General features: G+C 41.9%; 1 protein-coding gene across 4 annotated transcripts in view; it reads left to right on the top strand.

The window, feature by feature from the left end:
• The window catches only part of ANKFN1 (ankyrin repeat and fibronectin type III domain containing 1), a 149,637-nt gene that overhangs the window by 83,270 nt on the left and 41,800 nt on the right, over positions 1-24,567 (top strand). For all 4 annotated transcript variants that reach the window (XM_043528502.1, XM_043528503.1, XM_037914628.2 and 1 more), the window contains 2 exons: positions 16,040-16,137; positions 20,575-20,665. In XM_043528502.1, the coding sequence (XP_043384437.1) occupies positions 16,040-16,137; positions 20,575-20,665 (189 nt within the window). The remainder of the gene's footprint in view (positions 1-16,039; positions 16,138-20,574; positions 20,666-24,567) is intronic.

The raw sequence follows: 24,567 nt of genomic DNA, 5'->3' as shown, positions 1-24,567 counted from the left end.
ACAACTTGAGTCTACCCACAGCTTAATGGCACCATATATCCAAATTGGTCTTTATGCCATGTTCGCCAACCATTCTAAGTATTTCTGTATATTTTTAAACGTTCTTTTTCCTTCTATCCCCAAATCAGTTCTTTTCTGCATTAAAAATGAAAGAATACATTTCTTTGTAACATATTCAAGTTTATGCTGCAGAATAGGTGTGGTCTGGTATTTTATTTTTACAGTAGTTCATTTATGGCATTTTATTAGGTCTCATGGGCACTTTATTTGCACACTACATTTCAGTAGCTAACAAGACTGTGCAACTTGATTTCTATTTTTATGTCCAACAAGTACAGAAATGTGTACATGTTAAAACAAACCTTTCTATTTTCAAGTCCTCTCAGCTTTTGTAGTATGCTTTGGACTTTTTTTTTTTTTAAAAAAAGGCTCTTAAACTTTAGGACTAGTTTAAAGATACCAGAGACAGATATGGCAATTTCCTGCAATATTCTGGGTAGCTTTACTGAATTAAGTTTAAGTATGTTTGGAGTTCATTGTATTAAAAACGCAAAAGTTGATGTGTTATTGCCAAAATACCATAAATGAACTACTGTAAAAATGAAATGTGGTGTTGTGGGACTGTATGTAACATATCTGGGGGGAGACAGGACTAATGTAAACCCTGGGAGAGTTATGAGCATCAAAGGACTATTTGAGACAATGGGCCAGACAAGAATGAAATTTTAATTAAGTGGGTTTTGCAGGAAATCAGGGGGAGGGAGGATGCAAATGTACCCCCTTCAGCTATGCCAAGATTCAGCCTTTTGGAGTTTCTCTCTGGGGAGGAGAATTTTGTCTGGCTGATTACCTCTTCACGATCTCTACAGATCAAAGACCCAGGCTGCATGAAGGAAAGGCTAATGTACACATTAGTTTGCTTGTTCTGAGTGAAAGGGTGTTACGAAATTGTGACCACAGAAAACCCCCTGGGTAGAGTTTGAAGGACAGACTCCTACCAGAGCCCTGGTTGGAGTTGAGGGTCGCTGGGAAGCATAATAGCTTCGGTTTCTTTCATTGGTTTGTATATGTTTTCTCTATAGTGCTTTCACCGTAAGAATTAATGTGCTTGCTTAGGAAAAGTTGTGTGGTATCTAAGAACTGTGGTAATTACACTATTCATAACCTCTGAGAAAAAGACAACGCAAGCCTGCTTAGTGAGCCTGACTCGCTGGGAAACTCACAGTGTAGGCAGAGAGCTGGGCAGCCTGGAAAAACCCCAGTCAGATGGGAGAAAGACATGGGTCTCCAACCAAGAGAGGTGACATCATCTGAGGACAGGGTGCCCTTGTAGGACCAGGAGATGGAGTATAGTGGCAGTTGCCCTGAACTGGGACAATATCCATCAGCTAGGGTTAAATATTAAATGAAGGTACAAAAACTAATGTAATTGATCAGCCAAAAACTACTCAAGTCAGTTATTCTGATCTTCTGCTTTGTGTTTTATGAGCATTTTGAGCAGCCAGTCAAAGTGAATGGCAATGAGAAACCCAGAGACTTAGGGTCTGATCTTGTCCTTATTTTGGGTGAACAAGGAATACAGCATCATACCTTTAAATGGATGATTTTTAGGAGATGTTGGTTTACCTTTTACATTTGCTTTGACTTAATAATAATTAATAAGTAATAATTAGGGCTGTCAAGCAATTAAAAACATTAATCATGATTAATTGCGCTGTTGAACAATACTAGAATACTATTTATTTAAATATTTGTGGATGTTTTCTATATTGTCAAATATATTGATTTCAATTACAACAGAATGCAAAGTGTACAATGCTTAGTTTTTATTTATTTTGATTACAAATATTTGCACTGTAAAAAACAAAAGAAATAGTATTTCTCAATTCCCCCATTGCAAGTACTGTAGTGCAATCTCTTTGTCATGAAAGCTGAATTTACAAATACAGAACTCTGTACAAAAAAACTGCATTCAAAAATAAAACAGTGTAAAACTTTAGAGCCTTCAAGTCCACTCAGTCCTACTTCTTATTCAGCCAATCGCTCAGAGAACAAGTTTGTTTACATTTGTCAGAGATAATGCTGCCAGCTTGTTTACAATGTCACCTGAAAGTGAGAACAGGCGTTCACATGGCACTATTGTAGCCAGCATCACAAGGTATTTATGTGCCAAATGCCCTAAAGATGCATATGTCCCTTCATGCTTCAACCACCATTCCAGAGGACAGCATCCATGCTGATGATGGGTTCTGCTCTAAAAGGATCCAAAGCAGCATGGACCAACAGATGTTCATTTTCATCATCTGAGTCATATGCCACCAGCAGAAGGTTGATTTTCTTTTTTGGTCGTTCGGATTCTGTAGTTTCCGCATCGGAGTGTTGCTCTTTTAAGACTTCTGAAAGCATGCTCCACACCTAGTCCCTCTCAGATTTTGGAAGGCACTTCAGATTCTTAAACCTTCGGTCAAGTGCTCTAGCTATCTTTAGAAATCTCATATTGGTACCGACATATGCTGGGTCATTATCTGAGACGGCTATAACATGAGATATATGGCAGAATGTGGGTAAAACAGAGCCAGAGACATACAATTGTCCCCCAAAGAGTTCAGTCACAAACTTAATTAATGCATTATTTTTTTAACAAGCTCCATCAGCATTGAAGCATGTCCTCTTGAATGGTGGCCGAAGCATGAAGGGGTATACAAATGTTTAGCATATCTGGCACGTAAATACCTTGCAGTGCTGGCTACAAAAGAGTGCACACCTGTTCTCACTTTCAGGTGACACTGTAAATAATAAGCAGGGAGCATTATGTCCCGTAAATGTAAACAAACTTGTTTGTCTTCATGATTGGCTGAACAAGAAGTAGGACTGAGCGGACTTGTAGGCTCTCAAGTTTTACATTGTTTTGTTTTTGAGTGCAGTTATATAACCAAAAAAAAATCTGCATTTGTAAATTGCACTTCCATTGCACTACAGTACTTGAATAAGGTTAATTGAAAAATACTATTTTATCATTTTTAGAGTGCAAATATTAGTAATCAAAAATAATAATATAAAGTGAGCACTGTACACTTTGTATTCTGTTGTAACAGAAATCAATACATTTGAAAATGTAGAAAAACATCCAAAATATTTACTAAATTTCAATTGTTCTTCTATTGCTTAACAGTGCGATTAAAATTGCTATTAATTGTGAGTAATTTTTTAAAATCGTGATTAATGTTTTTTAGTTAATCATGTGAGTTACATGTGATTAATGGACATCCCTAATCATAATAATTAATAATTAGTATTTTGCTAGTACTTTGCATTTTGAAAGCACTCTTCAGACATTAGATCAATAACCCTCACATCACCCCTTGGGCTTGGTGAATAACTATTATCCCTACTTTGGAAATGGGAAACTGGAATAGAAAGGTAAAGTATATTGTGTAACTTTGGGCAAGATATCAATGGCATTGCCAGGATTAGAACTCCAGCCCTCCTTGTTCATAGCCTCATTTTCATTCCACCAGGACACCCTGCTTTTCAGGTGGCTAAGAAATGTCCCTGTAGGATGGTTCCTGCCTCTGCAGCTCTAGTGAGGGCTCCCAACCCCTTGGGTCACCCACTGCAAATTTTACAGGAACCAGAACCCCTCCCGCTGCTGGAAGATGTTAAGCGGGAAGCTCCGAAGGAGAATCTCATGGAGATTCCCTGCCTTTCTCTTGCAGGTCTCACTGAGCCAGAAGGTGATTTGACCCATGGCATACACAAGTGCATGGGGCCTGAAAAATATTGTGAAATCCACTTTCCTATCAAGTTAGAAATATGTCACAGTCTGACAACATTTTAGTCACCTCATCTAAAGCCCACAGTAGTCTATGGGATTCTTTCCATTGACTTCAATGTATTTGGGATCAGGCCCCTAGATCTGGTACCAGCTCCTTGCCTGGCTGCAGGATCCAATTTTTCATAATGCACTGTGCAGTTGGGGATCCAGTCAAGCTCATCTGTGTGGACCTTGCAACATCCAAAAAACCTCAGTGTGCAGAATCCAGGACCTTACTGTACTAATATTGGGTCTCTCACATGGTCCCGCCAATTGACAAATTACATTGAACTACCCCATTTGCAAGTCCTACTACACTTTGTGTTCCTTCCTATCCCCGTGCCTGGATCATGTTTCCTGTATGAAGAAGAGTTCCATGCTCAAAGTAATGCAAGTACAGTAAGCAGCAAGGGACACATTGGGCAAGTAAACCCATGTTTGTGTTTGCTTTATCTTCACTGAGCGCTCTGCTTCTGTCTCTAATGCTTCTGATCCTCTTTCTTCACCTCAAAGTTGGTACTTTTGTTGGTGAAAGTAAAATTTCGCAGCTTAGGCAGCCCCCCATGCTGAGCAGAGAATTTCTTTGATCCCTAACCACTATCTAATGGCATTTTAAAAAGAATTTAGGGATTAACTTAGAAAAAATAAAAACCCTAAACATAAGTAATTAATGCTCTCGGCAAATAAGACTTATTTTTTATTTAATGTTTCTAACACTGCAGCACTAAAAGAACAATGCTGGCAGCAAACAATTTCACTTGATGGTTGTTAGTGTATTTTCTTTTGTTCGGTTGCCGTTAAACATTCTGATACCTGAATGTTGGGCACATGTGAGTGAAATGACCTTTTTTCTGTGTTTGCGTCTTTAGGACTGTTCATTTTTTAATTGGATTTTTGAATGTAGCAGAGTTCAGAAAGAGCCTGAGCGCAGACAATGCATGCTTTAGTCATGTGTATAATCCTTACTGGTGTGCACCATCCCCATGGCTTTGGTGGCACAGCTTGCTTGAGTCAAAACTATTCCCTGTGAATGGGGGGCTTGTAAGATTGGGGCCAGAGGCAGTTATGCTTTTCTAAGACATGTTGCCTTTGGGCTAGAATCACACTTACGCTAAGGCCCCTGGTAAATTACATGTGATCAGGTGCTCCTATCTCCTCATCCCCTGCCCTTTAGAGAATTTGAAGGAAGATCCCAAGTGTCTGTTGGGGAAAGTGAAAATTGTGTATAGGTCTTGGGGGGGGGGGGGAGTCATGCAATGTTTGGAATTAGAAAAGAACTGAAGAAACTGAAGCAACAAAGATTGGCCGCAGCTGGAGAAAGGACACCAGATGGAGTAGACAAGTGCTGTGAGGTAGTACAGAGAATCCTCTTTCTTAGATGCCTGGCTGATGAGTCTTGTTCACATGCTCACAGTTAATCTGATCGCCAGCTTTGGGGTCAGGAAGGAATTTCCTCCCATGTCAGATTGGCTGGGACCTTGTGTATGTCGGGGTGGGCGGGGGGCTCCTTTCTCTGCAGGATGAGGCATGGTTCACTTGCCTGGATCATCTGGGTATATCTCACTTAATCAACTCCGTGCTGTTGCAAAGGCCTCTGGCATTGAAGCACATTGCTCCCTTCTATTCTCCGCCTGTGGCACACAATAGTTTAGTCCCCCAGGGTTGCAATACTTTGGTCTAACTTCCCAACATAAATCAAATCTTTGGATCTAATTAAACCACAGAGCAACTTGGTAAGTAATTTAAGTGTGAGTGAGGAAACAAATGCCAAAAGAAGTGACCAATTCTGCTGTGGCTTGTGCTTTCTGTTTATTCAGGAAAAGCTGCTCCTTTCCTGAATAAATCAATGATTGGGGTGGGCGAGATGTTTTATTACCTTCGCTGTATCTCTTGTCCGTCCATCCCTCTGGTGAGCTGCCCTACACTCTGCACATCGCCCCCAAAACAGGGAGCGGTGGGAAAGAAACAGGTGACAAGAAGCCTGTCCCTTGTTCTAAAATGTAAAGTGCATGAATTGGGTATTTTTAAAAAAAAAAAAAAAAAAAGAAAAAAAATCTTGGCTAAAAGTAGGTTACATAACTTAAGCCAGTCTAAAATTATGTGCCAGCAATTTACATGAGTTTTATGTAACTGTTTATACTGCTGTTTATTTAAAAATTACTACTTATCTTGGCAACCGCAGCTACACACCGTGCATTTGCTAGCTCCGGAATACAGGGCACCTTCATTAAAAACACATAGTCACCAATATATTAGATACAAAAAAAAACCCTGCTCTGACATAATGTTAAGAGTCAGATAGAAACCCGCAACAGCAAGGACATTCAGTGTTCAAGACAAAGCAGGCCTTTCGGGTGTCGAGAACAGGGCTGGAGCATGCTCCATCCTTAATTCACCCAGCAGCGCTAAGGTATCTTACAGCTCAGCTGCTACAGTCTATAAGACGAGCTCTTGTTCTTGAGCTCTTATAAAGGACCCTCTTCATCCGTAGATGTTTATACCTCTGCTTTTGTGGGTTCAAGTCAGACCCATCACACTTTTAAAATGCTGAGGGTAGACGGTCTTTTGTTCTTTCTTAAAGTCCCATCATCATGTTGTTTAGAGCTTTAATTTTACCAACCTTTAAAATGTTGCCATCTCGTATTTTATTTTATGTTTTCAATCTACCCCTCCATAACCAACATTAAAAAAAACCTTGTCAATGACCATTTTTTATGTAGGACCTACTCAAAAGCAATATTTAGTGCCCTCTCACTGCTTCTGCGTGTACATTTTTAAGCAACAACGTGCATACCCCAAATCTGTGCAGCCATCTTTGAAAAGGGTTGTGCATTAACAATCTAAACCATGAAACAGAAGGGAAAGAAACTAATATTTGTGAAATGGTAAAAGAGACAAAATTGGTAGGAAAGTAACTTTTATTCTCAAGTTTGAAGAAGGGAACAAGAAACAGTGAAGAGTTAGAGGCTATTAGCCATATAACGGTCAGCCTCACTTCAACAAAACAGCAGTATCATCAGCATGGGACAGTTCCACAGGCAGAGTCACTTCTTAGCTTGGCCTCATGAGGACTTGCAGGATTATTACAGTATTGTTACTGCCCTGTATTGCAGCTCAGACTGGAGGGTGTCCTATGACACTGGCTTCTCTCTCTCTCATTGCCCCATGTGAGTTGCAATATCCGTTGCAAATTGAATCCAGGAAAGTGCAATAGCAGTAAGGCCATGTCATACCTCCATAGTCCAGAGCCCTTTGTCTAAGCCTTACCAGTAGAGGCCCCGCCTTTCACCAGTGTAGCACGTCTATATGAGGGGTTTGCAAGTTACAGCAGTGAAAGTTGCTCTAATACAGATAAAGGCCGTCTGAGGCATTCCAGCTAGCAGTCTCCTGATTTAATCAGGAGGAGTGTTCTCAGCTCTGGCACTTGCTTTTTTGCTTTGGTTCACCCATAGCCCAACCCCGATGTTCTCCATCATCCAAGTTGTCTTCAAGGATCTGATTCTCGATTGCCCTGCATCCCAGTACAAAGTGAATGTAAAGTGTTGAAGTTCTGATCTGATGGTGTTTTGCCCTCCCTTTGCACCGGTGTGAATAGCAACATAAAGTGCAGGGCAATCAGTGGTGAATTAAGGCCCAGACTGTATGACTACGCTGGGGGGGATGGAGGGGAAGAGTGGTCTTAACTTAGGTTAGCTAACTCACATTAAGGTAGCAGTGTAGACATGGCAACTCAGCTATGAACTCGGGTTAACAGCCTGAGATCCACCTCGGCACCCCTACAGAATTTCACCTGAGCCACTAACCTGAATTAAAAGCCAAGCTGCCGTGTCTTGACTGTGAATTGAACCTGAGTTGTTAACCCAAGTTAAGAACACACCTTTTTTTGTTTTTTGTTTTTCTACATACAATGTGAGTCGGGAACTGACCGGAACAGGAAGGGAGTAGAGTTTGGAGTACAATGGTGGTGAAGAGCCTAGGGAAACTATTTGGAATAGAAGTCTCAAATAAGACCCAGAAGTCTTAATTCCCGGTCTCCTTCTCTAACAAGAAAGGAACAGACCCTGCTTCCCTCTGAAGTCTATGGGAGTTTGGCCATTAACCTGAGGGGATGCGGGATCAAGCCCTAAATGATGCCCACAATTCTCTGGTCCTACCAAGTTGTGCTCAGTGCAGGAATGGGGCTTGGTGGAAGGTGGTTTTGAGCGACTTTTGTGCTTCCCCTATTCTCAGGCTGAACAGTCTGTGTCCAAATTCCAGCTACTTGGAAGCCAAAGTGAATAGACATTCTGGCTACATTCCAGCTATGCCCAGTACACTAGAGGAATTCTTTGACAAGCAGCTCCATCTGGCTTATCGCCTTTTTGCACCACTGGAATGATATAAAGAGGCTGTAAAACAATGGAGCATTAGTCTCTTAATTTCTGTGTATGTGTCAGATTGTGGATGACACTGTGTGATGCATCATTAATATTCCATGTCCTTTTAAGCATCCTCTTGAACCATTGCTCAGAATATTACCATCCCAGCAACTAGTATTCTTACCAGGAAGTGCATTTCTGCAACATCATACCATTGCCTTTTATTCATACGACACTAAAAAAAATGCATTCAGATCCGGTGGTGCCGGTAATTTATTCATTTCAACCAAGCTTTGCAACATACGCTAACACATAGTAAAAAAAAAAAAAAAAAAATTATATGCAATGAAACTTCTGCCAAAATTGCTCTCAATGCGCTCTGAGATGCACCAATAAGCACATTATCCTTACCCTGAAGTATTTTTCTGTATTGTGGGCCTCATCAAATGTCAATTGAAGTCAATGCAGTTAGAAATTATTACAGTGACTGTGAAGACTGTGTCACAGACATGCTAGCTTCTTTTCACTGCGACTGTTCTATGTAAAAATACTACTGTGTAAATAAATAAGCCACAGAACAAGGTTTACTATGCAGTAATATGCTTTTAATTTGCAGTTGACTGCAGTTTATTTCAACGAAATCTAAGCCTAAACAGGCTCAAAGTGTAGACATACCCCTAGTCACACCCGCAGAGTGGCAGCCACTCTCCCCTGGACACAGTAGCTAGGCACCTGCCAATTGCTCAAGGGAGTACTAGCTGAGAATGTTGGCCAGGTGCCGAGTGAGCATATTAGAAAGAATCACTTGCCCTTATCTCATGCCCCCAGCTAGCTGTGTGAGACGGGGCATCGGTTTGCTCGGAGCTATTAGAACTGCTTTCACCTGTTTACAATACACTTTTTTGTTTTATTATTTTGAAAACCTCCTCTTTTGTTTTGATGGGTACAATAATGGCTGTGGAGGGAGGGGACCTCAGCCTTTTCTTGCTGTTCGTAAAATGCACACCTTTTTATTACCCAGTTTCTTTCTTTGAGTTCTGTGATCTCTGAATATTTGGGGAAATGGATTATTATTTTTATTATTTTATTTAATAAATTATTATCCTTCAGTACTACATCATGGGGATGTTTTGTTGGGGTTTTTTTTAAAACAAATAGCCTTCATAACGTAGAAGATCTTTAAGCATAAAAGGGAAAGTTACTGTCTAAAATATATCCCATAAGTCACCAATAAATCCTGACCATGACTCTGTACTAGGGCTGTTGATTAATCGCAAATAGGTCATGGGATTAACTCAAAAAAATTAATTGCAATAAAAAAAATTAATCGTGATTAATTACAGGTTTAATCACACTGTTAAACAATAGAATTTTAGTAAATATTTTTAGATATTTTTCTACATTTTCAAATGTATTGATTTCAATTAAAACACAGAATACAAACTGTACAGTGCTCACTTTATATTATTTTGTGACAAATATTTGCATTGTAAAAATGATAAACAAAAGAAATATTTTTCAGTTCACCTCATACAAGTACTGTAGTGCAATCTCTTTATCATGAAAGTGCAACTTACAAATGTAGATTTTTTTTGTTACATAACTGCACTCAAAAACAAAACAATGTAAAACTTGAAAGCCTAAAAGTCCACTCAGTCCTACTTCTTGTTCAGACAATCGCTCAGACAAACACATTTTGTTTACATTTACAGGAGATAAAAGCTGCCCACTTCTTAATTACAATGTCACCTGAAAGTGAGAACAGGCATTCGCATGGCACTGTTGTAGCTGGCATCACAAGATATTTATGTGCCAGATGTGCTAAAGGTTCATATGCCTCTTCATACTTCAGCCACCAAGCCAGAGGACATGCTTCCATGCTGATGACACTCATTAAAAAAATGTGTTAATTAAATTTATGACTGAACTCCTCGGTGGAGAATTGTATGTCTCCTGCTCTGTTTTACCCGCATTCTGCCATATATTTCATGTTATAGCAGTCTCGGATGATGACCCAGCACATGTTGGTTGTTTTAAGAACACTTTCACTGCAAATTTGACAAAATGCAAAAGAAGGTACCAATGTGAAATTTCTAAAGATGGCTACAGCACTCAACCCAAGGTTTAAGAATCTGAAGTGCCTTCAAAAATTTGAGAGGAATGAGGTGTGGAGCATGCTTTCAGAAGCTTAAAAGAGCAACACTTTCATGCGGAAACTACAGAACCTGAACCACCAAAAAGGAAAATGAACCACCTTCTGGTGGCATCTGACTCATGATGAAAATGAACATCCGTCAGTCCACACTGCTTTGGATCATTATCAAGCAGAACCCATCTTCAACATGGACTCATGTCCCTTGGAATGGTGGATGACGCATGAAGGGACATATGAATCTGTAGTGCATCTGGCACATAAATATCTTGCGACGCTGGCTACAACAGTACCATGCAAATGCCTGTTCTCACTTTCAGGTGACTCTGTAAACAAGAAGCAGGCAGCATTATCTTCTGCAAATGTAAACAAACTTGTTCTCTGAGCGATTGGCTGAACATGAAATAGGACTAATTGGACTTGTAGGCGCTAAAGTTTTATATTTTTATTTTTTAATGCAGGTTTTTTTGTACATAATTCTACATTTGTAAGTTAAACTTTCAAGATAAAGAGATTGCACTTCAGTACTTTGTATTAGATGAATTGAAAAAATGCTGGTTTTTTTACAGTGCAAATATTTGCAATCAAAAATACATCTAAAGTGAGCACTGTACACTTTGTATTCTGTGTTGTAACTGAAATTTTGTGTGCTCAGATACAGTCATTCTCCTTTGCCTTTCCTTTAAATTCTTCCAGTGCCTAAGAGCACTGTCTGCTGGAGGTCACTGATCGTGATGTTTTGCACTCCTAACATGTCTTTGGGCAGCTCATTCAGACCCTTCTGGGTTGCTCCAAGTGCTCCAGTAATCACTGGATCATCTTTGTTCTTGTTGTCCATAACCGTTCACTACGTGGCACAGTTCTTCAGACTTTGCCATCTTCTCTTCCTGTTTCTTTTTTGTGTTTCTGTCTGCTGGTATGGCAATCTCAGTTAACATGGTCTTATTTGTCTTCTTTTCTGCAACAACTGTGTACGGCCTGTTTGCCTGCACTGTTCAGTCTGTGACAATTGCCAGATCCCATAAAATCTGAGCCTCTTCATTCTCTAGAGCGCTTTCGGTTCGGTGGTTATAATACCGCATGGTGCGTTTAAATCCGTACTTGCCACAGAGGCTCCAGTACAGACTTGGCGACCTCATTGTGTCTGTTCACATATTGCCTCCTGCCCAGGCTCTTCTGAAAAGGAAGAGACTGTGGAGCATGTGACGAGTGCCTGCTCAACAGATGCTCCACCATCGTTTCCTTTTCAGAACACATTCTGCAGTTCGGGGAGCAGTTCTGCTGGTCAATTTTGTTTTGAATGCAATCAGTCCTTAAGGTCTACTCTTGTGCACTCATAATGAGGCTTTCTGTCTCTTTTTTGAGGTACCCTTCTACAAGCCATTAGCCGTTGTTAATATTAAGTAACTGTATTAGCATCCAGTGGTCTCAAGCAGAAATGGGGCCCCATTATGCTAGCTCCTGTCCGAATACATACAAAGACACAGGAGCTGATTCTCATTTACACTCAGGCCTTTTTACACCTCCCTGGCATCTTATAAGGGGCCTTAAAATGGGCATAAATTACAGAATGGTGTCAAGGAGCCTTAGTGTCAATGAAAATCAGGGCCACACTCCTTATTGAAGGACTTTTATTATATTAAGGACCAGGTTCTGAAGCTAGTCGAGATCTTCACCCCTGCTCCAAATCCTTCATGCTGGGTAAACCAGGCAGAGCAGTGTAAAGGGACCCTAAATGCCCTGGTTCCCACTGAAGGAGGGTTCTCCTGGCACATGCACTGGTGAAGATGGACATAATGCTGCCTTCCAAGGACTCCCCTGTAAGCCCTGAAGCAGGGGATGTGCTGGGGCAGGAGGGGCATGCTAGGACAGGGCTGCAGCATGCAGCAAGCCAGAGATTTCTGGTAGCACTACAGCCCTTGGGGCTTCCTGTGGTGGCTGCCATACTTTAGATGGCCTTCCTGGGCTGTGTAATTTGTGCACAATCCCCAAAACAGCCTAGGATTGGGAAGGTCCAAAGGTGGCTTAAAGCTCCGATAGTCTCCGCTCTCTCAGAGTTTCGAGCATTTGTCTTACATACACAGGACACACACCATTTCTCATGCTGAGAAGTACCTTACTCTGGCTCTAGTCCCATTGGGCTGAGTGGAGCAAAATGCTGTTCCACAGAATCTGGCCCTAAATGTCACCATCTTGTTTTACCTGGATCTGTGAGAAGAAAAAAGGCAGCTGAAATGACGGAAAGCCTGTTTGTTAGATGCTCAGCAGCTTAGGACTGGCTTCTCCAATGTACCCTGCTGCAGTAAGGGAACATGTCCATGCTAGCAGCATGCATTCCAGACTTCAGTTCTAAGTGATTTAATACAGCTGAGTTATAAAATCCTGAAAATCATGGTTTACAATGGAAACTCTGACAGGCCGTCAAATATAATGGCACTTACAGGCACTGTTATAATTAAACCCTCCACACACCAAAAACCCTACAACATCTTACAGTAACAATCTCTACATGTTCATAGAGGCGGATGGAGATAGCCCCGTGACTCCCATTAAAGCCGGCGGTAGATAGGTAGTTAAAACTCCACGGAACTCTAGGGAAATGTGTCCTGAAAAAAGCCAGAGGCAAATGGATAAAATCAAGAACAACAGTGTTTACTTAGCAGTGAATGTTAAAGTGTTTGAGACCATAGCATATAATATCTCAGATCACACAGCACTGTCAGGGAGAAAGGGAGTGCTGAGCATGGGGGATGGAATGAGAAGAGAAGGGAAAGGTGGTGGCATGAGCCTCTTGTTCTGGCAACCCTGCAGAAATATGGAAATTAATTGCTAAGCAGAAAATATTGTGAAATATTATTTTCTTTTTTTCCAAATAAGGCAGACTCAGCTTTACCAGTGATCTGTATGAGAATCATATGCTCTAAATAGACTTTTATCTAGTGCTTGATCTTAAAAACTAAAGCTGATAACAATTAAACCTCTGAAAATAGTAACCTCTCTGGGGAATTTTGAGGGTCTAAAATGCAAAAGTCTTTGCAGCAACTTCTTCTCTCGGTTACATTGGTGTAAATGCAAAAAACTAATGGAGTTTTTCCCACATTTACATCAGCATACCTGAGAGAAGAAGCTGGTCTTTAACCTTTAATGACATTGTGGGGGTTTGTTGAAATAGATGTCCAGGATGACAGCTTGTCCACAAGTTTGAGTCTGATGCGTTTTTGAAGTGGACAACTATTAAATCCCAGATGTGTGAGTCTTCAATAGTAACTGGCCTTTGACTATACCCCTGGTACCTGCCATTGCTAGAGTATAATTTTTTTTAAAAAAGAGAGGCTATTTTCCTGTCAGCAGTCACACTTCCCCACTTGCTTGTGCTCATTTTAAAAACGATTTAACTTGTCTGCATCGCTCTATTTTATATTATTTTTATGTTCTCATTCATTTTTGCAAGGAATGGAGGGGGGAGATTGATGGCAGTGGGACTGATCCTGTAAATCTTTCACTCATGAGTACTTCTTATAAGTTAATGGGAAGACTTAAGTGAGTAAAGATACCCCGGCATCTGCTTAAGCCCACCGGATAAGCCCCTTCAATTGCAAAGTATATGTCAATACAGCATCATTTGATTCACTTTCATAGTGGGCTACTGCTTAGTAATTCCTCATGGTTCTGTGTGACTTCTGTGATTAGGTAACACAATCTGATATGGAGCAGAGATCTGGTCCTATGTCCTCTGAAGTCAATAGAAAGACTCCTATTGACTTCAGTGAGCTTTGGATCAGGCCCAGAGAGGATAATTCTGTTGTGGGTTGGGCAAAATATCATTGAAGCTGGTGGTTGCAACTCCAACCCATCATTTAAGATAGCTGATGCTCCTTTATAAAGGCCCACTCCTAAAACAAATATGTTTGCGAGTCGACCCAGGAATGAGTACTACATGTACAGAGGGTTTCACTGGATATTGTTCTGGGTGGGCTGGTGGAAGAGAGAGAGAAGAAAGCTACACACACAGCACAGACAAGCACAGTGTGGTGCTGGCTAAAAGAGTTTGGGGGCTATACGCCAAGAAACTATCTCCTCTTTGATTCCTCCTGTGTTCAAGGAAACAGGACTTTGTACATTCTTTGTAAATAAACAAGATTGCATCAGAGGTATCTGGCCCCATCCCATTTCTCCTCCTAACTGGAACAACCTGCAAGAACCCAAAGTTTTATTAGCCACTCAGGCCAACTTTTAGGCCAAAAAAGGGGTAATGGCTCCTGCAGTAATAGCTACGTGATGTGTTATAATATGTAGGCCATATTTACTCTATCCTGGGATGCAATGACTGAAAAATACTTGGAGCTGAACATGAGCTCCCAGTGGGATGCTATAGCCAAAAGGGAGAATGTGATCCTTGGATGCATAAATAGGGGAGTAGAGTATTTGGTACCGGTCTCACTGCTGCTGGAATACAATCCATTTCTGGGATTGGCAGTTCAAGAAGGATGTTGATAAATTGGAGAGGATCCAGAGAAGAGCCATAAGGATGATTGAAGGGTTGGAAAACGTGGTTTATTGTGATAGACCAGTGGTTTTCAACCTGAGGTGATCCGCTGACCCCTCGGGTCCATGGACTATGTCTAAGAGGTCCGCAAAAGATTTAGTCTGAAAACTGACTGGCCAGAATTCATATATTTACAGACAATAGATTTCCAAAGGGGTCTGCACCTCCATTCAAAATTTCCAAAGGGGTCCGCACGTCCATTTGAAATTTTTTAGGGGTCCACAAATTAAAAAAGATTGACAACCACTGAGAGAGACTCAAGGAGCTCAACCTGTTTATCTTACCAAAGAAACTGTTAAGGGATGACCTGATCACAGTTTATACATACCTATCTGGGGAACAAATATTTCATAATGGACTCTTCAATCCAGCAGGCAAAGGTATAACACAATCAGCTAGTTGGAAACTGAAGCTAGAAAAATTGAAACTGTAAATAACATGTACATTTTTAACAGTGAGGGTAATTGACCATTGGAACAATTTACCAAGGATCAGGGTGGATTCTCCATCACTGCCCATTTTTTTAAAATCAAGATTGGGTGTTTTTTCTAAAAGATCTACACTAGGAATTATTTTGGGCAAGTTCTGTGGCCTGTGCTAAACAGGAGGTCAGACTAGATGATCACAATGATCCCTTCTGGCTTCGGAATCTATGATCAGAACTTGGCACTCGTGTGAAACTTCACTGATTCCCTGGGGCTCTGCATAGGCACAGGGGTCCACCCACGCAAATCGATTTGCAAGATCAGGGGCTTTCTATTGATTTTGATTTATAGGCTTGCTTCATTGTGTTTGCAGACCAAAGTCCTCCACACAAGATGTTTTTCCTGCTGCTGCTTTTTCTTTAAAAGGAAGTTGCTTAAATGAGAGCAAATGCTAACTGACTATAACTTGCATGCCAAAACATTTTAAATGTACTTTTATGAAAAGCTTTTGAGCTATTTTTTGTTATTGAGAGACACACAAACCACAGTCAATTGCTGTTCACAGTGTTGTGAAACATCATCATTTTGTCTCGCTATAGTCCCATGGGAGAGCTAATAGGGAAATGGGAGGTGGCGGGGGGAAGAAAAAGAAGGCTAGTTAATTTCCGAGTTGCTAAACTGCCTCAATTTCTTTACCTGACACTGAAATCTGATTACATTTCCTCCTTGTTATTTATTTTCTAGTGGAATGGAGCTGTTCTGAAGACTTTTCTCCTTTGGCTGGGGAAATAATCATGGACAATCTTCAGTCTTTGAGATGCACCATCACAGGCCTCAGAATGGTAAATGCCAATTCATTAATTTAGATCTTAAACTCCCCAAATGGTACACGGGCTGTGACATTTGCGTCCAGGCCTCTTGGCAAGAACAGCAGAGTGCCATTCCTCTGACAACAACTGCCAGTTATTAAGCATAATATGTCTGGTATCCATAATCTGAAAGTCACAAAGGAATAGAGAGACAGCAGGAACTGTTTTGTAAATTGTCATGTTATGGGGAGATCAGAAAAGATTGGAATGAAAGCCGCTGCTCTCTGGATCACAGGATAATCTTAGTGCAGATCAAAGGCTCCTGAGAGATCCAATCCTGACTCCATGTCTGATGGTTAAAATAACAATTCTATCTCCTCTACCTCATTCAGGAACAAAGTCACTGATTGCAGTCTTTTCAGAAGATGTGTATTTTCATACAGATAAGAACTGGGTCAATGACGGAGAAAATCTCTCATGAATATTCACTTGGATTTTTAAGCAGGCTAACTTGAACCATATGTTTGTAACGCTTTTCTGCAGGCTTTTTGTGAACATTTGTGCAAGCAAATTTTGGTTTTGCAAATACTTGCCGAGAACAAACCTTGTTCAAAATTCACACAAATATTTGCGCTGGAACCATTCACTTGGGGCTTGATCCAGCACACACTGAAGTCAATGAGAGTCTTCACTCGGGATTGAATCAGGCCCTTAAGACAAAATAACAGCAGAGAGAAAAACCAGTTTATGCCCAAAACCCCTCGCCAGTACCCTGAAGCACAGGTGTTCGAGATCTGACTGTCTGCTTGGGGTTAAAATTCTCAAATGTGTATGCCTGGAGGCATGTCCACACTGCAGGTGGAGGGATGATTGCAGCCCATGTAGGCAAACCCGAGGTAACTCTAAGCTAGCAGGGAGGCTGCAGCACCACAGGCTTCAACCCAGGCTGCACAAGCCCACCCTGGTCATTACTTAGGCAGCTAGCTGCTGGAGCGTCACTGCTATAGCCCCTCATGCTAGCTAGGTCAAAGCTAGCTCAGGGGTGCCCACCCCTGCAGCAGTCACAAGTCCGATTGTAGGGTAGATAGGCAAAGAGTAAAGTGATGGGCACAATATAAAAACCTCCCAGCCAGAATAGAACAGGCATTTTTTCAGTCTGAAGAGCTTTGATTTGAAACTTTTCCAAGCTGCCGGGCCATGTATTTCCTGCATTTGGGCTGTGTTCTCAGCAATCCAAAGTACCTTTACTAGACATAAAAGCACCTCAGCTTGCATAGTCCCTTTCAGGGGCACATGTTAACAGCAGAGCCGATGGTACGCTGTCTACACTCACACTCTCTGCCAAGGATGCCGTATCTTTAAATGAAGGGCAGGATTTTCGAAAAGCTGGAATCCTCACTGGGCTAACGCTAGTCTCATTCAAATCAATGGTAAAGCTCAATGGGAGCTGTGTTAGGTGTGTAGACGCTTCTGTCTGCATTGGCGCGCAGGCTGTGATGCAGGACTGCGGAGCTGTCCATTCATGTCAAGGGTCTCCCTATGTGATAACTGATAGTTTGTAATGTCTCTTTTGGACCCATTGTGGTCCATTAACTCAGGGATCCACCCGCACTGGGATTTTGGGGAGATCTTTGAACTATGTCTTCCAATCTCTCATGATATTCTGGTCAAAGCACCTTGGGTAGTATGTTTGGAGGAAGGTGACTCTGGGTGTGGGAACACTGTCTAGTGGTTAGAACACAGGTCTGGGCAAGCAATTGCTGGTTCTGTTCCCAGCTATGTGACTGAATTTTTATGTGACTTGGGCCCAGGATCCACAAAGGAATTTAAGCTCCTAACTTCCATTGATTTTGTGGATATGGGCCTTAACGTCTGTTTCACCATGGGGGAAACAGACGTAACATCTGCTACTTCATGGGGTGTTTTGAGGATTGAAAAGTGCTTGGAAATCATCTTGATGTCCTAAATTTAAAGGTGTCTCATAAGTGTAATGTATCACTTATTTGCACTACACAGTCTCAGTCAAGAGACGATCCGTTCCAGCTGAGATTGTAGCTGTCAAAGTGCAGTAAATTGCAATCTGCCACACACTCAATCGCTATACATTCCTTCTCCTGCCTTCCTTACCTGATGCTTTGTAGCTGAGCTATTTAAGTACTCAGCTGTACTACCTAGCTACAGTGGAATGAAGTAAGGAGTGAACACCAGCCCTAGTTCTGAGTATCCTAGCTCTGGTGGTGTGACGAGGTGTAAAGGCACTCAAGCGTGTAGGGAGTTACCAGGTTCCTGCCTATCGCATGGCTGACCCAGGCAGAGTTATAAAAGGAAAGAGGAAGCTGGTGCAAAGGAGGCTGCCACAAAGGGTGTGTCCTCTCTCCCAGTTGGGTGAGGCTGGAAATGCCTGAGGCATTTATAATTCAGTAGCTTGAGTTTATTTGCTCTAGTTTTGAATTTTGGAAACAAAACAAGTCCTGAGGAAATGGCTGTGAGTTGCAGGGGAAGGCTGGCCCAGTGACTAGGGCACTCATGTAGGAGTGGGGAGGCCTGGCTTCAGATCCCTGCACTGCCACAGACTCCCTGCATGATCTTGGGCTAGTCACTTACCCTCTCTGCCCCCACTAGGACTTCCCTACCTCACAGAGGTGTTGTGAGAAGCTTGCAAGGCACTCGGATACTACAGTAAATTGACCATGTAAGTACCTGAGATAGAACAAAGAAGCCTGTAGTTTCCTTCTGTGGCTGGTGAATCTGCCCATAAGCTTACAAGTGAGTTAAGGTCCTGATCCTGCCAACACATAGTGCTGGAAGTAGCACTTACTACTGTGGTGTTAGTGGGACTAAACACTATTCGCAGGACTGGGTTCTAAGGACCAGAATCTGCCACCCTGATGCACCAGTAGTCCCACTGACGTCAGTGAGCCTGATTCTCATTTATACTGAGGCCTGTTACCATTGCCAGAGCGGCATACGGACAACTTCATGCAAATGAGAATCAGGCCCCTAGGGATTCCTTGTGAAATAAGGCACTCTCCAATGTGAGTAAGGATGTAAGGACCTCATCCTTAGTTATATTCCTAGGGCTTGTCTACACATCGCCAGAGTCTGGACTCCAGGGGAGTGAATTGTAGAGCAATCTAACAAGTCATGCTCTAACTGTTCCAGGTTGACTCTGCCAGTGTAAACTAAAAGGTGTCTAGTATACATTCATGTAATCCTGTTTGAAAGGGGACTACAGTAGAACCTCAAAGTTATGAACACCTCGGGAATGGAGGTTGTCTGTAACTCTGAAATGTTTGTAACTTTGAACAAAACGTTATGGTTGTTCTTTTAAAAGTTTAAAACTGAACGTTGACTTAATAAAGTTTTGAAACTTTACTATGCAGAAGAAAAATGCTGCTTTCCCTTTATTTTTTTTTAGTTATTTACGTTTAACACAATACTCTATTTGCTTTTTGTTTGTTTGTTTTGTCTCTACTGCTGCCTGATTGCATACTTCTGGTTCCAAATGAGGTGTGTGGTTGACCAGTCAGTTCGTAACTCTGGTGTTCGTAATTCTGAGGTTCTACTGTACATCATGGGTATCTTTCGGTTTTGTGCCAGCAGGGTCTACATGGAGCAGTTACAGCTCAACACGTTAGAGCACTGTACAGTTCATACCCCCATAGTCCAGATTTGTGCCACGTAGACAAGCAATGGTCAAAACAGATTGGATTAGTAAGGAATCAATCATCTTTGTACCTCTGGTTTGAACTGATCCAGAACCTATTTTCAACTTCAGAAAAGTTGTTTTAACATTTAGTTTGTTTGTGTTTCACCTTTGCCAGCCTCAGTGCTTCCTGGGTTCCTCCAGGACCAGAGGAGAAGGACCAAAATACCACAGAGGGAGGCTGTTTCTGCAGTTTTTCCAACCTAACTAGAATGGGAAGTGCTGTAAATCTAGCAAAAACGTCTGTTCTCATAGCAACTCCAGCCCAGTTTTTTAGACCAAAGAGGATGGACAGTTAGATAAGCTTTGGGTAAACTTTTTAGTATTTAAACAAAGCAGATTTCTATTGATCCCAGTCATAGGGATTACTCTACTGCTGGGAGACAAACAAACAAACAAAAAACCCCTAAAACTGTAATCATTACTTCATTATATATTTTCATAGGCCCTGATTCTATGACCTTTGGAGGGAGCAGTACGTACATACTAATCTCTCTGATTTCACCACTTTGCCACTGACTCACTGTATAGCCCCGGGCAAGTCATTTAACTTCTCTGCACCAATTATTGAGTTCAGTGGCCCTATTAGGTATGAGTTAGGGTTGTAGAACTGGCTATAAGTAATTTTAAAAGTCGCTATGATAAGGGGTTCATTAGTTGATGTTTGTATGGGGCATTGAAGAAGCAAAGTGCAAAGTATTACTGTTAATATTTTTAAGTGAAATGTTTAATAACATTTTGTTTCCATTTTAACGCATTTGCAGGGCCAAAGTTATTATGCTCGTGTCTCAGCATCCAACATGAAGGGATGGGGACCTTCACAGACTACCACTCCTGCCTGTGCTTCTCCTTCTAGTAGGTTAAGATCACCATGATTGATTTATTAGAGCTACTTTATTAGAGTCTTTTTGTTTTTAAAGTGAATTTGACCCATTGTCACCCAGGAATGAAATAAATAAAATATAACTTCAAACAAAAAAAACCTGGAAAGAATTATCCTGTACTGTTTCCACTTCCACACTTTTTCCAGTCCTTTGTCAGCAGGTTGTCTCTTTAGGACCTGATCCTGCACACATATATGCACAAGGGTTAGGATTTTGATCCTTATGTCCTTTAATAGGCTTCTGTTATATTGAACTTTCTATAATGTAAGGAAAAGAGAAGATCATAGTCTGAATCTGAACTACCATCAGGAAAACATTGATAGCGCAGACAATTCTGCCCTGTGCATTGCACTGAAACAAACATTGTGGGTCCAATCCTTTAAGACTTTGAGGGGTGTTAATTCTCAATGAAGTCAATGGACTGCTCATATAAGTAGAGATACTTATGTGCATGCATGTTCTCAGTAGTAGTAAAGTAGTAGTTAAAGTGTTCCACATGACTGAAACCCGCCTTCTTTTTGAAAATCATGGTGGGTTTGCTGAAACTCCACTGGGACCGTAATTTTACTTTTGCAATTTTTTAATTTATCCTAATGGCATCCTATTGTTAGTCACTTTTCCTGGATTAGTATTCACTGCTGAATTGGCTAGGCACATTACAGCTTCCCTTGTATTGATTAGTGTGGTGAAGGTTTTCATTTTATTGCATTCGCACTTTCTTTTATTAGGCTAATGTAACCAGTTAATAAACTTGAATGGTAATGTGAGAACATAAAGGGAGCTGGACTGACACTAACTAGCTGAGAGTTGTGGGAAGTGGAATTTGGGTAAATGAGGCTGTTACAGTACTACTGGCTTATTCTGGACCGAATTCTGCTCTCACTTACACCAATATAAATCCAGAGTTACTCTAACAAATTGACCCCCGGTGGATTGATCGCCGCAGAGTGGGTCCACCAATAAGTGCAGACAAACCCTCAGTGTCAGTCAACAGCATAACCCTGCAGAGCAGGGAACCCCTGACAAAACAAGTGGCATTTTACACTGGAGCCCTGTATTGGACTGAGGTATTATTCTGGGAATATTGTATTGTCCCACCCTTCTGACAGTACTTCTTTCTTTGTATTCTTGTTCAACCTTTTAAAAATACTCTGCAAGAAGGGCCTGATCCAAAGCCCATTGAAGTCAAATGAAGTCTTGTCACAGACTTCAGTGGGCTTTCAATCAGGCACTATGAACCCAAACAAGAGCTGGTCAGAAAATGGGGTTTATTTTCCTGGAGAAAGTTAAGACTTTGCATCTAAAAGAACCTGCTTTTTTTTTTTTAACTGAAAACTTCTCCCCACAAACACTCCCCCCCTCCCCCCACACACACCCAAAAAATTGGTTTTCAAGTGAAAATTTTTGGGATTGGCTTTTTCGGTATTCCAACAAACAAACATTTTCAAGGAGAGCAGGCACATTCCAGCAAACTTTTCCTTTTGTCAAAAACCCAGTTTTCTGTCTAAAGCAGTTTTGATGGAAAATTTTTGACCAGCCCTAACCAAAACCCTGTGGCCCTTCCTGCAGCCTGCCTATGCCATTCTGGCCGCATTATGGTGCTTCAGTGGCCTGGGAGAGAATGTCCCCAGTTTAGGAGCAGCCTAGGGTTGATATAAGCAAATGAACAGTGGCCTTCCTTGTGGGCTCTGTTGCTCTGGAGGATCACGGGTGGGAAAGGAAGTGCTCATAGAGCTCGGTGCTGCAGGGACACAAAGTTGCAGAGCAGCCATAGGCAGCCCCAGGTAAGTAAGAATTAAGGCCACTTTGTCCCCACAGCTTCTGAGAATCCAGGTGGAGTAAAGCCACCTTTCCCCTACCTCCTCCCAGGCAATGCCTTCTATGACAATGGTGCCACGGCTACAGGTGGGGCACTCGTGGCAGGCTGCAGTGTTATTTTTAGAAGAGGCAGGCATGGCAACAGTAGAAAGAGACCAGTCATTGCCCGTGATACATATGGAAATTTACGCACGGCCCCCGTGTGTCAAAGAACAGTGTTTCAACAAGACCACTGGCATACGTTTTCTTCTTCGGGGAACACGGTACTATTAAGCAGGCCCAGATCCCGTTGTATAGCTGGCCATTATGGTGTATTTTCATTGTTATGTGTCCTCAGTGACACACGCTCAAGCTTGAGTGAGACTCTGTTAGCCAAAGTTTCAACTCTTTTTATGAGGTAACGTTAACGTCAGAATTTGAGCTTGCTAAATAGCACCATGCTATTTATTCATTGGTCCAGTTACAGTCAGCAGGACTTATTCTAGTGAGAAGGTCTTTATCCAGGGGACTGCCTTTACCACTGGGTTTGAAAGCTAGCAAAGCAAGTACTCAGCAAGAGCAGTGTGCCCCTGGAATGACGCTGGTGTAACCGAGCAGAATTTGGCCCTAAGCTACAAACTAAAGTTAGATTCTTTAACACTCTATAAAATGGTCTATAATGACCGCCAGAAAAAGATGCTAGTGCAGAGTTTCTCAACCTTTCTGATCCCAGAGACCAGCTTGCTGTCTGTGCCAGGGAGATCTCAGGGACTGGCACCGGCCTGTGGACTGGTCACTGAGAATCAGTGTGTTAGGGGAATTAAAGATCCAGGGTTCAAGCTTGAATCCCACTCCACCCCCAAGGCACCGAGGGATTGCAAAGTCAATTAATCTTCTTGGCTGGAGATTCTCCTGGCATGGGGGACTCATTGAGTGCTGGCTTCTAACCCCTCTCCCTCACCCCCCGCCCCAGCTCCAGTCAATGAACCCGAGGCAAACTTCGGCAATAAAAGAGGTATGGCCAGAATGCTGCTCTGCTCTGGCCATCCCCAGCTGGCAGATGTCCCTCTGAAGGCCAAACCAAGCTGAGCTGTTCTAAATGACACCAGCCCCCAGCTGGCCCCAGGATCCGCGAGCAGCAAATGGTTCCTATGTGTCTCCCCACATACCTGCACTCAGTGGATACCGAATATAGCTAAGAATTGATCTCCCAGTGTTGACCTACAAAAGTTATTGCTTTTGACGTCCACCAGAATATCGGACATAAAGGATACTTCTCTACAGCTGTTGCAATAGCCCACAGACTATAGGAGTAGCCACTGTCCACTACATCCACCCGTATGTGGGGCTTGTTATTGTAGCAAGTCAAGGCCAAAGCACATTTAGGTCTCTGGCATGTTGAGTCTCTAGGAAGGAATATGTCACTCTCAGCTTAAATTAGTACTGTATGTCCAGCAAGTGAGCAGTTAGCTGGTGGCACATGTCTTCTGTGCCCGCTGAGAAGAGAAGAAGGAATCTGTTGATGCACTGACATGCCAAGGGCACGCTTTTATTTGTGAAACCGGGGTGTGTGGGTTTTTTTTATTTTATTTCATTTTATTTTTGTAAATAAAAGAAGTGTGAATATAACATTTTAAATTATCTGAAATCATGGCTCACCTGGATTTCATGAACTCAGTTGATTTTCTCACGCCCATGACAAAGAATTTGTGATGGAAGGTTTTAGTAAGGCTGAGATTTTAGCTAGCAAAGCAGGAACAGGTTTTCAAAAGTGCTGAGCCCAGCAAGCAAGGATGTTCCAATGGTTTGGGCACCATCAGGAGACCTGGGTTCGATTCTCTGCTCTGCAACAGATTTCCCATGTGACCTTGGGCAGGTCACTTAGTCTCTCTCTGTGTCTCAGCACCCTATCTGTAAAATGGGATAAAGGATAATTATATTAACGATTGTGAGACATTCAGAGGCTATGGTAAACCCCATTTTCTGACCAGCTATGGCAGTGGGGGGCATATAGGTACCTCAGCTAGATGTTTCTGGCAGTAATTGTCACAACAGAAGCTGCTGGGAGCTGATTTC

The sequence above is a fragment of the Chelonia mydas genome, chromosome 14 (genome assembly GCF_015237465.2).
Source record: "Chelonia mydas isolate rCheMyd1 chromosome 14, rCheMyd1.pri.v2, whole genome shotgun sequence".
NCBI classification, from domain to species: domain Eukaryota; kingdom Metazoa; phylum Chordata; order Testudines; family Cheloniidae; genus Chelonia; species Chelonia mydas.
The sequence above is the reverse complement of the archived record's forward strand: the minus strand, read 5'-3'. Positions and strand labels throughout refer to the sequence as shown.